Below are 16,411 nucleotides of genomic sequence, written 5' to 3' on the forward strand. Positions count from 1 at the left end.
ATTGTATTAAACACCTACAGGTATACGCATATATAATAATTAATTATTAATTATTATAAAGTAGTTAAGTGCACACATCAATATACAGATGTAAGTATTGACCGGGTTTCCACTATACCGTGTCGTTGTGTCTCGTAGAATTGAATAATATATTCAAATTGTAGGGAATAAACTAAAAACCGATGGGTTATCTATAGAATCTCTTTATTTTCATGTTAAATTCACGGAACAGTACAACATGGTGTAGTGGAGATCCGTTAACGTCAATACGTCACACACCCGTAAATTGTTTGTGAAAACTGTTTTGCATTTTTAAAACCACTCGGTCATTTAGGTTACAGTTATAGTTGATACATCAAATCTACACACGATATAAAAGAATACATTGTCTGTGTCGTAATACTTTCTCATAATACCAACATAATTTATATAAAATCAATTATTTACATTTGAAAACCATTACCGTAATGAATATTTAAACAACCTTTACTTTTTTGAATTAACGATATCTTCAGATTTATAATGGGCTTAATATAGGCAATTTTAAAAACAAATTAAGCACGATAAAGGAAAAAATACTTGGTGTGTCGTATATTTTAAAATTTTTTTTTTTTATTCAATATACCACTGTCACAAATAGAGTAATATTATATATGGTTTTAAAATCCAATAATATAATTTATTTATTTGACGTGATTGTAAAGCATTTGATAATGCGTATAATTTACGAGGTTGAGTGCGATGACATGTAAAAAAGTGAGTGGTTCCTTGTGTAGTAATGTTTTTTAAACTTATATAACCGTTTTTATTTAAATATGATATGTTAAGCAGACAAAAAAAAAAAATAAAATAAAACGAAGAAAAAAACATTACTACGATACAACAGTATATAAATGAAATTGTCTTGTGTATGATTTTCCAACCACTGCCGTAGCCCATGAGAGGTTTCTTTTCGCATGGTTTTCACAAACGATTTACGGGCGCACGGGACGTGGAGTGTGACGCAGCACTCGTGTCGCAGCGGTCGTCGTCGATCATCGTCGGCCGTCATCAGACGTACCCGCGGTCCGCCATGTGCCTGACGATGGACGAGAGCAACCGGTCGGCCTCCCGTCCGCCGGACTCGTTGATGAGTTCAATGCGCTCATCGGGTGTGGACGTAGTCAGCCGCTCCACGTCGGGCGGCACCGCGTTCACCATGGCCGGCAAGAAAAACGAACAGTGCGCGTAGCCGTACAAGCCGTGCGCGCGCATCTCGGCGTGCACGACGTCGGTGGTCAGTGGCGCGGGCCGGCCGTCGGGCGTCACGTCTGCAACGCCGTCCAGGTAGGCGGCCACGTACCGGTCCCAGTGCGCGGCCCGGTCGGCGTCCGTTGTGTTCATGTACAGAAAAAACGAGAGATCGATGGCCGGCGACGCGTACCTCGCCTGCGCCGGGTCCAGCAAGACGACGTCCACTGGCCGCCCGGTGGCCGAGTCGTACCGGTACAGCAGATTGTTGCGGCAGAAGTCGCCGTGGCACAGCACGGCCAGCGGCTCAACTGGCCGCAGCAGCCCGGCCATCGTCGCGCTCTCGCCGCTCAGCATGTCCTGCATCCTGCCCAGTGGTGCCTCGTACTCGCCCCTCGTGTCCGAGTCGCGTAACGCTTTCACGCCCCGGTTGCCGGTCCCTGCGTTTACGCGTCAAACATGAACATTATTATGGTTGTGTATACCTAACTGCGTGTCACGGGATCACGACGACGGACACCTTACTTAATATTTCAAAAACCCTGTTCGGCGATCGCCCGATTGTAGCCCAATAGTGACGTTTTTTGCCCCTTTTCGAATGCCGATCGCAAACCGTGCAGAAACTGTTTTCAGGAGTTATCAAAAACAACTAAATACCTCGTATTATCTTACAGACCTGTACATAAATAGATATAATAACGATGTATTCACACCAGCTAGAACAATATTCGGCGATAACAGTGCATTGTATAGTATTGTTTCTATTAAAGATTGCAGAGAAAGCAGAATCAACTGTTAGATTGCAAAGCTAGTGAGACGCGACTATACGACAGAACGGGTACAAAATAAGTCATTAAAATCGAACTATGTATTGATAAAACATTAAAAGTTAATGTGCAATTAATTTTGCCTTTCATTTATTCAATTATATATTATATATATATTTATAGGTAAATTATAACCCCTTTAATATGGTTAACATTGCGACGAAAACACCCGGAGCAGATATAAGGTATTTTAGTCTTTATAGCCTTATAGGTTACTGTGTATGGGTCACGATGCATGCATAATACAATTCATAATTATTCACTTTGACAGTGCCATCGATCGAGTCTATCAAAAGTCTATATCTGATCATTATTGTTACTGTATTATGAATACATTTTGATAAATTTTCAAAATATGTTCAAATGGAAGTCGAACGTTTGAGCGTTTTCAGGTATGTCAATTGAGCGAATTTTCAGTTATCAATTTGAATATGTTATGTTTGTTAGTTTTTAATTTATGCGGTGATTTTAAAATGTTTAAATTAGTTTATATTTATAGAGCCTTTAATTTCCAGCAGGTACTTTAATCCTTTATGTGTTCATTATATTGCAAAATGTGTACGATGTACATGAGTATTATAATTCGTTAAGTACGTTTACTTTAAAATATTGACTGTCGCTATAGCTTGTTTTGTCTATAATTACATATTAAGTTCGTAATGAAGTCGAAAAATCTTTAGTACCTAATAAGAAAAAGTGTGCAATTGGGTATGGACATAAGTATCAATTAATTAGAACTCTTACAAAAATTAAATTAATAAATATTATCATTTATTAACAAAAGTTTTATTGAAGAAAAAAAATTGTTTTAAATTATAATATACACACAGAATAATAAAAATGAGTGAAGACAATTTACAAAACAATCCTCGTCTTATATGAAATCGTGAAAATTAAGAACCTATAATTTCAAATAAACTATAAAAATAAATCTCAAAATAACCTGTGATAATTCTAAGGTAAAAGTAGTACTCGTAGTAACATGGTTGGCAGTGTGACACCTGTTAAAATATCGAATAATATTTTAAAAATTACGACCCATAAAATTCCTTTTAAAATATCCACCTGGTTGACAGCAAACGAATAAAAGGGCGAATCCAATTTTTATAAAGTTCTAATTTATCTAATCTAATCTTGAGCGTTGGAATGAAATGAATGTGTATAAATAATATAAATTATATTAATTTAACTTGTCACGAAAAGAACATCTTTATAACATGAATCTAGTCATTAACAAAAATTGTTATGTGGTATTTATGTTATATTTATTGACGTGGAGTTTTAAAAAAAAAAAATCATGCAGCAAAAATTGGAGAAATCGATAATTTACATCACTATTGACTAATATACTAATTTATTGAAAAATGAATGATCATCTGAACCTCATATTATTTATATTAACAGTGATATGAATTGAAACTATATATTTAGAAAACATTTAAATATTTCACTTATTTCAACGAATGAATTAATTTTGATTTAAGTGTTACGTTATACATATTATATTATTTTTTTCATCCAAATTTTTATTATTTTTTTTCCAACAAATGGAATTGATATTACAATTTAATTAGCTGAAAATTATATGTTTAATAAGATAGAATTTTCCTTTTTATTCAGTTAACCGGAAACCTATCTCAAAAGAATGTTTTTGTTGGCCCATTATTGCGCGATTTCATTTAAATAGGATTCACTGTAACGTCGAAATGTAATTAATAAATTAAAAATAATAGTCGTTTTTAAGACTGCAGCAATATTAAATTTGTCGAGTTGCTATATTATAGATGTTGTCGTAGTTTTCGATTCAACCTGACTTTTATATACAATATTAAGATATATTTTAAAGTTTTTGTAACTTTTTACTAAAAAAACTATTTTTAATGATATTTTGTAAATGTTTACAAGTATATTTTGTTTAAAAATATAGCTGCAATTAATTAATACTGTACTGTATAGCACTAAAAAAAGTGAAAATAGAGTAGTTATAGTGCTAGTAAAAATTCATTTTCAGCGTAGTAAACTAAATAGTATTTATTATTAATAATATTTAGACCCTCGCAGCCTTAAATGAATATGGCTCCGATCGCATTTATATTCGGGCTTCGATATAACGGAGTTACTGAAATATGTTAACTCTTAGTAAGTATCGAGTTGTCATAAAAAAAATCTCCATTTATTTTGTGTTGTGACTGTGGTGACGTTCTAAGGTAGTAGAGAAAACGATTTCTCTAGACCGTTAAATTTATATTAGGGTTACAAAGTTTATGAGACATTCTAGACAGAATTAGTTTTACGAGAAACGCAAAATTTCATAACGTAACTTTAACTTTTGACGTATTAAAATAATGTATTCCTCGTTTAGTTAGTATTCCGTCAGAAGAAACAAAAAAAGATATATAATGCACTATGATTGTTTTCAACCTTTCAAATTACTAGTTGTAACCATACAACCTATTATATTACCTACATAATGTTATTGGAAACGTGCGCAACGTATTGACAGCAAACATCAAAAGGACTTTTTGATAATAATCACCTAATAATATTGTAGGTAAGCATTTTTTTTATCACTACTTAGACCCGTAATCTGAGTTGAATAGAATACTGTGCAATTTGCATTATTTAGAGCTTATATATGCACGAATTATACATATTAACAAAAGGTAGTATATACAATATGCATTATTCAACAATGTCATTCTACAACGTAAAATACTAAATAAAATGAATATTGGTATTTTTTACATTATTTCCATTTCAATTAAATTAAAGATTTAGATAAGACCATTTAAGAATCAAAATAAGAAAATAGTACCTATAGTTTTAACAAGATAAAATATAAGAGTAAAAACATAATGTCAATATTAATTATATATAACCCATACTATAAGAACAAATCCTTCAATCATCAACTTTGAAGTCTGTTTCTTGAAGCACTTAGGACCTAGTTGACTTAGGGATAAAGGGGAAGAGTAAAAAGGAGAAAAATTAGATAAATGGAAAAAACTAATAAAATAGATATAAAAGCTAAGAAAAAACTAGAATATATTTTACGCAACAAAGTTTTTCGACAAAGTCGATATTTTGTCTATTATTTGTGGTAATCAAAAACAAAATAATCCTTAACTTGAAATTTTTTCTAAATAGGTATTTATCATTTATAAATATCAGTATTTGATAAAATGTTAAAAAGATTTCGACTTTATTTTAGAGCAAATTATGGATATTTTAAATTTTAAATTTTTTAAATTTTCGAGCTCTTAAACATTAAATTTTGATATAATTAAAAAATTATCTGCTATACAGACTTAAAATTTTTTGACATTATATTATTTACACAGTATATTTTTAAAATATTTAGATGAACTTAAAGCTATTTAAACTACAAATCCGTTTAAACATTTATATAATATTTTGGTACTGACTTAACAGTTAGGTATTTACCAATATTATATGATATAAGTAATGTTATAATTTTTAATTATTGTTTTAAATTAAGAATAATTTTGACATACTCGTACCAATAATTAGTTTAACCTATCTTATTAATAATAGGAAAATAAATACAACTATATTTATTTACATAAATAAATTATAAGTAAATTATACTTATTCTGTTATTCGTAAAGGCTGACTCTTAAAATCATTTTTCATAATCAATTATTAATTTAACTTAAACACATCACACATAATTATACTATTGCAGTAACCTACATAAGTTCAGTAAGTTCATAGTACCCAAATTATAGAATATGCTCAAAATCTACTCTAAACCAAGGTATAGTCATGTAAAAAAATTTAAAATATAATGTATTTCTAATAAGAAAATAGTTAGACAAATTTTAAAATTTTTACGATTTATGCAAACTTATGTTTGTATTTTAAACGATATTAAAAAAAAATGGGCCATGTATTTTTAAAAATTTTTAGTAACTATAAAAAAAATTTTGAGGTACCTTTGATATAAATTATAAATGTTATTTTACTCAAAAAAAAAAAATGTAACATACATAATAAAAATAAAAACTAAATTTATGTCTAAAAAATGCTTATATAAATAAAATATGGTGAAATGTCAAGTCACTAAAATATTCGTTTTTGAATCACAATGAAAAACAAAATCGATTTAGTCGAAAACGTGTTTTTACGTAAATATTCCGGTTTTTTCGTATTTTTTTTTTTATCTTTTTTTTCAGAATATTTTTATTAATATATACTCATAATACTGAAAAGGAAATTTCTACTTTTGACCCCTCAAAGTACAAACTATATCCGATTTCTACCAAAAACCTCCATTGAAGTTGAAGACTTAGCATTTTTTTTCTACTGTAAAAAGTATAATATAAATAAATAATAAACACATTATTATTTGATATTGATTTAAATTTAGTTCTGATAACATATAAAATGATATATGCAAGTTTTGTTTCTTTGTGAATCGTAATAGCATATTATTATAAATCTTATTATTATTTATATATATTCATGTAATAATTTTTTATCATAAATACAGAACATAATCAAAATATATTAGATAAATGAAAATGTCTTGAGTAATTAAATTATTAGTTTTTCGGTATAGTGGTATAGTTAGAACAGAAAATTAGGAAGTTTTTCAGTGTTTGCTACGGCTCGATTAGCTAAGTGGTTGTCCAACGCAGTGTTCTCTGTTTAATTTTTCTAAACTATAAAACAATTAAAATACATAGAAGTTTCTTTTTCATTGCATTAAAAAAAAATAATAATAATAATTTATATTTTGAAGTTAAATTTATGCAAATATATACCATGAATATACTTTCCTAATGTCTCTGAAAAACCGACCTGCCATCTTTTTACTAAACTTGCATCCAGATAATTCATTACATTATTTCCATTTAATTTTCTATTTTCCTTAAATGAATGTTATTTCAAATTTATTTTTGTTTATTGAATTTATTTTTCCAAACAATTTAATTACATATTTTTTCTTACTAATTTCAAAAAAGCAATTCTTACTATAATATCATTATTTATTAAAATAAAGTATTTAAAATATAACAATAAGTTATATCAGAACTAATCTATTTATGTATAAATATGATACTATAACACAAACAAAATTATATTCAATTTGCATTAAGTTAGTTTAATTATTCGTAGTACATAATCATTTACGAGAATGACCTGAAAAAAATGAAAATTTTATTTTTAATTTTTTTTTCTTTATTTTAAAATGTATTCAGTATCTTATTTAATTAATTAAGATTGCGAAAAATAAAATGATTCATAACACGAAAATTTTGCTTTTTAAAATAAAAATGTCAGGTAATTTATTATAATTTTTGATTTAAATTATAAATATTCGTTAAATATTTTTGACAAAATATTTTACAGTAATGTTACCTTAAACTACGCATTGTAATATGTACAGTTCAAATTATCAATTTTAACAATTTAAATATTAAATAATTTTATTTTGGAATCATGTTAATGGTTTAAATTAATATCTTTTAAGCCGTGTAATTACAAATAAATGTATTACATAACTTTTGATTTTTTCACAATAAATAATTTTAAATTTTTCAAATATGATATTTGAATTATAAAAATTTAATTATTGTGAAAAAATTCAAATAATGTTTAACGAAATTATCATTATTTTGATTAATAAATTAGATACAATTTTAATAAAGTATGATAAATATTATTTAAGTGGTGTGGTAAGTTCTATAACGGTGCATGGTGGTTCAAGAAATTGAAGCGTATAAATTAGATTAAGATTATTTACGGTGAATACAGATGTTGCATAATATGTCTATAAATTTAATGATATTCTTACATATAAAATTAATAAACAGTACTCAATTTATTCACTGATCATATTTTTCAGGTAAAATTATTTCTATTTATACATAGTAATATACATAAAATATTTTATATTAAATTGTTGTTCCTAAAACTACCATATACTGTCCTTTCATAAGAAGTTTTTGGAATCATTTTACCAGTTAAATGGCTTTCTCAATCACTTTCCTATTTTGGTTCTATTGTATAGTTAAGAGGTGGGTAAAGGACGTAGAAACGATTAAACTTTATTATTATTATTTTTTTTTTTTTTTTGACCGAACCATATTATTATTTTGCTTCTATATACGCCTCCTGCGTATTGTAAGGAGTTTGTGTAGGTGCTAAAAATGAAAGAGAATCGTCGATGGTGTAAGCTGCGATAATAACGCACAGTTAACCCTCATAAATTCTGAAACTCCAAATGTTAAACGAAGATATACCAAAAGGGGACGCGAAAAAAATAACGTGTATCGACTATCGACGTGCAGCAAAAACTTAACTTTCTTCAGTCTACAAATCTCGACTTTATCCAAGTAGAATCCCTATACCGCTATTATTTATTTTTTTAATACTGCTACCATGGTTACAAAATATAATTATAAGACACGAGCAGTGTATAAACATTTTAAATATTTTGTTTGTGCACATTATTTAAAAAACGTGTAAAATTTTTTTTTTGTTAGAAATTATTATCGGTTGACTACTCACTTGGTAAGTATTTAAGGAAATTTAAGGAAAAGTGTAGTGAAATAGAAACTAATTTTTCAGAATGGTATATAGATTACATTATTATTTGATTATTTTGGTTATTATGTTATTTTATATTTTAAGAAGTAAAACAAGTTGAAAATAGAAATTAGAAAGACCACAGTACCACAGTACAATCCATTTGACAATTCATTTTCGATATTTATGAGTACTTAGTAATTTTTTAGATGACTATTTTAACAATTAAATGTTGTACCACTATAAATAAAAAAATAACTGTCAAGTTTTAAAAAGCTTTGATTTAGTGATATGGTTTTTACAACGAATTTGTGTAATTTGATTACTAACAGAAAATACATACAATTATAATGCAATCAATATTCATTTAATAATGGTAAATGTTTTTAAAATAACTAAAAAAAATTATCATATTTTGATGAATTTAATAGTTAAAATATTTATTTTTAAATGTTCGTTTACCAAATCTTATAAAGTTTATAACTTAAAATACACAATGAAATTATAGTATTATACTAAATTACTACATATTATGGGTAATACTCTGGATAATATTTTTACTAATTACTATAAATACTGCATACAAAAATGAATTAAGTTATCTAGAAAATAACTATGTGTAAAATTATTTTTTAAATTCAAATATTATCGTCAAAACTTCTAAAAGTAACAAAAACGAGGTATGTAATAGAATTTGATTTTTTAGTATATATTCATTTATAGGTTGTATTTTAACTTTTAAGAAACCTGGTTAATTTTCATCAATCAATATAGACTATTGTCTATTACGTTGACAACACGATTGACACATTCGATTGGGGTTTCAGTAATCAATCTTCAACTTTTTTTCTCATAAAACGAGTTTTTAATTTGAACTGCTGAGGGATTTCAACTAATAAAATCCTCAAATTTGTTCATTATCGTTTAACTTCTAAAAGTTTTTAATATTTCTATAAAATAATAATACGAATGGCTTTCAATCATATTGATAATAACCATTCTTCGCAAAATCAACTATTTACCTTATATTGCTAAAAAAAAAAAAAAATTGAAAAAAAATTATCTGATTTTACATAATTATTGTAACATTTTTTTCATCGTTTATTATTTAAGGTTGACTCAAATCTTGCTTTGTTTAATATTATATAGTAACATTGATTTATGTCTAAAAAAATATTCAATAATATATCCCGATAGATAGTAGTTTGTGTATACAATTTTAATAAAACCGAGAATTTTTATTTAATTAGTATTATGATTCCTGAAAACCCTGAACCGCATCATAGTTTCTTAATAGTCTGAATACTATAGACAAAAAATATAGATTATAATATTAACAATATGTTTGATTTAGAGACCCTACTTTAAATTTAATTAGCAACATTTCATGTGCATATCAGAAGCCCTTACGTTTCTGTTCATTGTGGTGTATAGAATTTCCATAATCATCATTTATTACATTCTCTCCTCTAATTAATACTAATTATTTAGCATAGTATGTAAAATAAACTACGAAAGTGGCCAGTTGTTCAATATTATTTTACATTATAATTGAGTAAAACTGTTTGATCAACAATAGAAATATCATTTAATAATTTGTATGACTATTTTAAGAAAGGGAATTCATGAATAAAGTTTATTAAAATAACAACAAAAATATATAATTAGTAATCCATTGTGGAAGATTAAAACCAATAGTTTGATACGTCGAAAAATATTTATGACCTGATTCAACATGTTTTATAATTGCTAACAATATTTTCAACTTTATACGTACAAAATTGTATTCTTAATAATTTATTTAGAGGAATCGCGGAAATCAAATTTTCAAAAAAGTATTGCATTTATTTAAAAATGTTAATCAGAACTGTACAAAGTACAATAATTATTTTAAGTATACAAGCCTCTTCAAAAGATTGCATTCTAAAAGTTGAATTTATGACTTACCTAACAAAATATTAACGCATTTAGACTTTAATTTTAATAGCTTACTTTAATTTTTTTTTTATAATGTTAACAATTTTAAATGTATTTTATGTATAATTATTTATTTAATATTTTAAAATTATAAATATCATCATTATATTATAATCTTATAAACATTTTAAACTTAAAATAACATTTATGTAACAGTTTAATTATATTGTATTTGATCCAAATTTCAAACATAAAATAAAAAAATAAATACAATGATAAAATAAATTAATAAAGTAATTATCTAAAATTAATAACCAAGAGAAAATAATTTAAACTGTAGAAAATATTATTTCTCGATATTTTAATGTGTACTGAAGTCGGTATTTTAATAACTAAACATAAAGTATTGTGTTCAGAATATATTGTTCTTTAATTATAATATTCAACATAGCATGCAGTAATAAATAATACATTTTTATAATTTTGGAATTGAAATATGAAAATGGCGTTTGTTTAAGTTATTACATTTCTGAAGCCTATATATTTACAGTGATTTAATTTATATTTCAACAGCGTACACTATAGTTCATTATTACACACGATTCAAATTTTTTGAATGTATTTATGACGTTTTATTTACACTACAGTTTAGTGTAAAAAATATATATATATATACAATATACTTTTTAGTTTTTTTATGTGGTGATATCTTTAACCTGCTTCATATTCTCAGTAGCAGATCATTTAGTTTATTTGGAGGTTTTTATAGTTTAATTTACTTTTTTTTAAATCTTTTTAGTGCTTAAGTTTGAAAAAGAAAGATAAAACTATGTTTTATTCTCATTGCTTATATTTATCTTGATGTAGGTATAAAATAACTGGTATATGATTTGTTATTCAACATTTTTTTTTTTTAATTTCGTTATTAATTTGTTTGTTATTGATGTAACTTTTTGAAACTCGATTTACTGAAAATGACAACACACCACATACGACAACGTCCGGTGTACAATACAGTATTTCAAGATCGATAACCGTTGACTTGCCAACTAACATCGTCTATTTAACGTGATAATTCGCTTACGTATATTTTTATGAATATTATCGAAAAGAGAGTTCTCACTCCATAAAAATTAAAATCATCAATGCTGCCTATTCTTTAAGATATTGACTTTCGTATGGGTTGAACAAACAGATTGCTATACCAACGACAAAGACGATCATCTCCATTCAAACTATTCAACAACTCTTGATCATATTTTCCTAAAACAGACTGTTTATATAGCTAAGAATTTAGAAAGTAGACTCGCACCGTCGATGTTCAAGCAAGTCATCTACGACGAGAATCAACATAGAGTATTAACTTCAACAACCATAAAGTAAGATTTCATCTGAATTTTAATCTATTTGTTTTCATTGTTGAGGACTTATAATACTTTCTATTTTGCATCACTGACGTTGAAACTATAAGCCACAAAGCGATACTCGGTCAAACTAACGCCACAGACTACATGAAGTCACAACCAAGGAACAATCAGTATTAAGTTCAATTGTAGAAACACAAAGATTCTCTACCTCTTGGGTTGTCCTCTATAATATTTGTCCACATTATGCGGTTTTCTATCCCAACATGACCCTACTATAAAGTTCTAAGCGCATTCCATATCACAGTATACCTTAAATAGCCCACATAGTTATGTGATGATTCGCTGGAAAATATGAGGAAACTCTAGGATAAAATTATATGTATCTTGACTTTACCGTTTCGTCCCCGCCGGATTGATTATAATAATGACAAACTCTAATAACTTTTGAAGAATGTATCTACATTTTAACTATATTTTCTTCGAAATAATATTTAAAAAAAAAAATTGAATAAGTACTTAATTAGTTACTAATATAAATGATTTGATTATATTAAACATGAAGGTTCTTTATTTAATTTTGTTTAAAAATATACAAAATCGTAATTAGAATATTCATAACATTTTTATAAAACCATTTTAAAATGTAATAAATAGCATTATAAAAGGGTATCACATAATATTGATAAATATTAATATTATATTATAATGAAAACCAATTTAATTATTACATTTTACTGATAAAACTCTATATTTTTTTAATAAAATATTTTATACAAAATTTAAAATATATTGGCATTGCAATAAATAGTAAAAGTCATAATTATTGGAATGGATTTACTAGCATACTTTTCTTTGAAAATATCTAGATAAATAGATAAATATATACACTATTATCTATTTTATTATAAACGTTTTAAAGGTTGAGGAATTGAATAGTTCTAAAACTCTACAGTCAATACAACATCTAGAGTTGAAAATGCAATTCTTTTCAAGAAAAAAGTTTTAGCAGTTAAATTTTAAAACTGTTAATTTTTATTATTTAAGTTTTATTTTTTAGATATATCTGAAATGTATTAATATAACATTGTCACTGTTGTTTAAACTATGAGTATCTATAAGAGAGAAATAAATTTATAAAAAAAAATTGTTCAAGTGATAAAACTTTTATAAATAGTCGATAAGCCGGAAGATTGTAAGAAACAGTCAATGCTAAGTTCAACTATTCACAGTATTATATAATTTTATTTTTTTTCCTTATTTACATTGCACACATACATACATAGTTAAGCACGTAACTACTCTAAAAGTGTAAATATTTAAGTTTATACCGAGCTAACATTGGCCGAGATTTGATGTGTTTGTTTCCGTTGAAAAATAAACAAAAGTCTACTCTGTCAGTAAAGCCCGAAACTACAAAGCATTTCTCACACAAATATATACAATAATTTAACAGACATGAGGTAAACACGAGGTTCTATAACCGTGTGTGGAAGAGGTAGTAATAATCATAAAATAGTTTGAAAAAAATGAAAACATCAAAGTATAATGTACATTAGATAAAAACCTAGGAAACATTTTGAAGGAATAATGGATGCAGAACCTTGGGTGGCTCTATCCTACGTTGTAGTTATGTGGAGAGATAACCCAGTATAATATTATAATCTAACGCATTGGTAGTCAAAGGTAGTCCGTCGTCGAATAAAAACTAAAATATATAATATTTAAAATACAGTCTTGTGAAGGATTCAAATTTAAGCATTTAAACACTCTATTTTTTTCAAATACAATTTTGAATAAATTTGAAAAAAATATTCAAATATTTATGTTGAATATGTATTCGGTAAAAAATACTTTAAATATTATCGAAAATTATAATTATTATTATTATCAATAGTTACATAAAAAAAACACGTGTATTTGTGAAATAATGATTGAAGATGTATTGTCCGTACTTAAATACATTCGCTGAGAAACCAGGACTACTTCGCGCATACGAATGACGGAAATACATGCGCTCCGTCAAAATAAATCCCCTCTCCGCGACTAAAACTATTTTATACACGTAGTGAATGCTAATACGACGTGAAATGTGGTAAAATATCAAATATTAGCTTAAGATCGCAATGACTGCAGTAAAATGCGACACTGTATAACTTTACCTCACTCTTAATCAACAGGTGATAAGTAGGCGGGCCGTAGCCCTCAGGTGTTGCGGTGGTGCGGAACGACGAGTTTTCGTCCGCCGCGCAGTCCTGGTCTCTTGGCGAATTTACTTTAATAATGAGCAAAATACTTAAACAATAATTTTTTACTTCAATAATATTTAAATGCTAAATATTGTTTACATTTATATTATTAAACAAACAAAACGGAAGTCGCGGATATGGAAAATTGATGTATTTATTATAGGTGTTGACTAGGAAATCTCAATCGATTCAATATTTCCGGTAGCCGAATACCAACATGTCTTGTTGGTTGTACGTACTGAAATTCGTATACGAAAAGAGTAAAAATAGTATATCCACTTCACAAGACCGTCGAGTCAGTTAGACTATTGTAAAGTAGGCGCCAAACGAAACCGCTGGCCGATCGGGGCGCGGTCGTGATCCGCCCACACGTATACTGACGAGTGTGCATTAAATACCAACCTGACAAGAAACGCGGGCTCTTGTACCAGTGTCCGTCGTACCACTGAGTCTCGATGAGGGTGGCGGTGCAGAGATCGGCGAACGGCGGCGGTCCCGCGCCACGGCCGTCGGCTTTGGCGTTGTACGACAGCCCGTGCAGGGCGCCCAACTTACGGATCGCTAGCAGTATGTGTTCGGCGTCCAGGAACACCCGTTCGTCGGCCGCGCGAAAACCGGCGGGCGCCAGGCTGGCCAGAACGATCACCTGCTGCTGTCCGCCGGCCGCGTCGCCGTCCGCAGTCGCGTTCGAATACAGGAACCGCGGGAACAACGCGAACGCGGCGGCCGGGTCGGCGGCGCACGCGGCCAGCTTGGGCAGCAGACGGGCGTAGAACGCGTACTCGTTGTAGAACTTTTGGTGCATGTTCATCATGGCCGACATGCGGGCGTCAGCGTTCTTGAACTTGACCACGACGGGCACGCCGTCCGCCGGCCGCTCGGCTCCGGTCAGCTTGACCGTGCCGAATACGATGTCGGACATGAACTGGTCGCCGGCCGCCGCCGCGCCGTCTCGGTCGTCCGCGCGAAAGGACGCGTACACGGCTCCCTGTCCGAACGCGCCGTCGGCCGCGGCCCGCGGGAATACGACCGTGCTCAGGTAATCCATGCGGGACGACCACGTGGCGTCGTCGGTGGGGCGATCTGCCATCGCCGTCGCGTCAAGCCAGAAAGGTGGACGGAATAATAGCGGTTACGGATTAGGTATTGTCGCCGTGCCGACGGGAAACGATTTACCGGCGTTTTGTCGTACGAAATAACATTTAGACGCGCCGCGAAGATGAACCACGAGCCCGCGTGCACCGACCGATGCGACCGTGACTATTATATTCTATCAACGCTGTCCGCGTAGTAACGCATCTCCGACCTGTCGTATTACAACATGTTAACAGATAATGATATTATGAAACCGGTTGGTGGTTATGTAACAGGTTTTTTTTTCTCCTCTATTTCTTCAAGTGTTTTACCATCGCTTGTCCGTTATACCTATACACGTATTGAAAAACTAGACAATATTTCATTTCGTCTTTACCTCCGAATAACCGTGTCGTCCGTGTCGCCCAATGATTCCTAAACCTATTCGGAATATTATTAACGAGTCGAATCCAAAAATTACATTTTAATTGTCCATCACTATAATAGTTATCACATTCATCTAGTAGTTATAATCTAAAATATAAATTATAATATTATATCACGATTAATGTTGACGTTATATTTGTACGCGGCGGCTAAACCGCGTTTAATATACCAAACCGATCATTTAAGACGTATTTTTTGTCTGTGCCTCGTGAAATATGCTTGCCGTCGATAAGTATCTTTAGTTGGTGCACTACACCTTAACTCACCAACTCGATGGATTATTCATATATTTTATTCGGATACTCAAACTGCACATCAATAATACGTATTGCATTTTCGGTAACTACAAATCATATTAAATATAATATAGTTTTATTTTATTATATTATTATTATTATTATTATCGTTGTGCGGTTGAGTAGGTTCCATTTTTATTTGTAAAGTGAGCATTTTCTTTTCCAATCGTGTTACAAATTGGGTGGACCAGTGTCGATTTTTCATTTCAGTTATTTCCGGTATATAGTTACATTTGAGTTTTATTCATAAAATAGTCATAATGGTTTACATGTGGTTGAATTCGTAGTGATTATAGAATGTATGCGCTATACGAGTCACCGTAGAGAAATATTAACATCTAAGACAGTTATTTTCACTCGTGAGTACTAAGTACAAGCTGCCTATACAAATAAACACGTATTTTATTTTTTAAGAATATTTTTTTCCTATTTAAGTAACTAAGAAACAGGTG

General features: G+C 29.5%; 1 protein-coding gene and 1 long non-coding RNA gene across 2 annotated transcripts in view; both read right to left on the minus strand.

The window, feature by feature from the left end:
* The window catches only part of LOC113556657, a 216,655-nt gene that overhangs the window by 150,615 nt on the left and 49,629 nt on the right, over nt 1-16,411 (minus strand). The window lies entirely within an intron of this gene.
* LOC113556656 lies at nt 653-15,433 on the minus strand. The gene is made up of 2 exons (XM_026961742.1): nt 14,545-15,433; nt 653-1,670 (listed from the first exon to the last, which is right to left on the minus strand). Exons 1-2 carry the CDS (start codon nt 15,230-15,232, stop codon nt 1,051-1,053), a joined length of 1,308 nt encoding a protein of 435 aa, XP_026817543.1. The 5' UTR covers nt 15,233-15,433; the 3' UTR covers nt 653-1,050.

This window comes from Rhopalosiphum maidis, chromosome 1 (assembly GCF_003676215.2).
Source record: "Rhopalosiphum maidis isolate BTI-1 chromosome 1, ASM367621v3, whole genome shotgun sequence".
Taxonomy (NCBI): Eukaryota; Metazoa; Arthropoda; class Insecta; order Hemiptera; family Aphididae; genus Rhopalosiphum; species Rhopalosiphum maidis.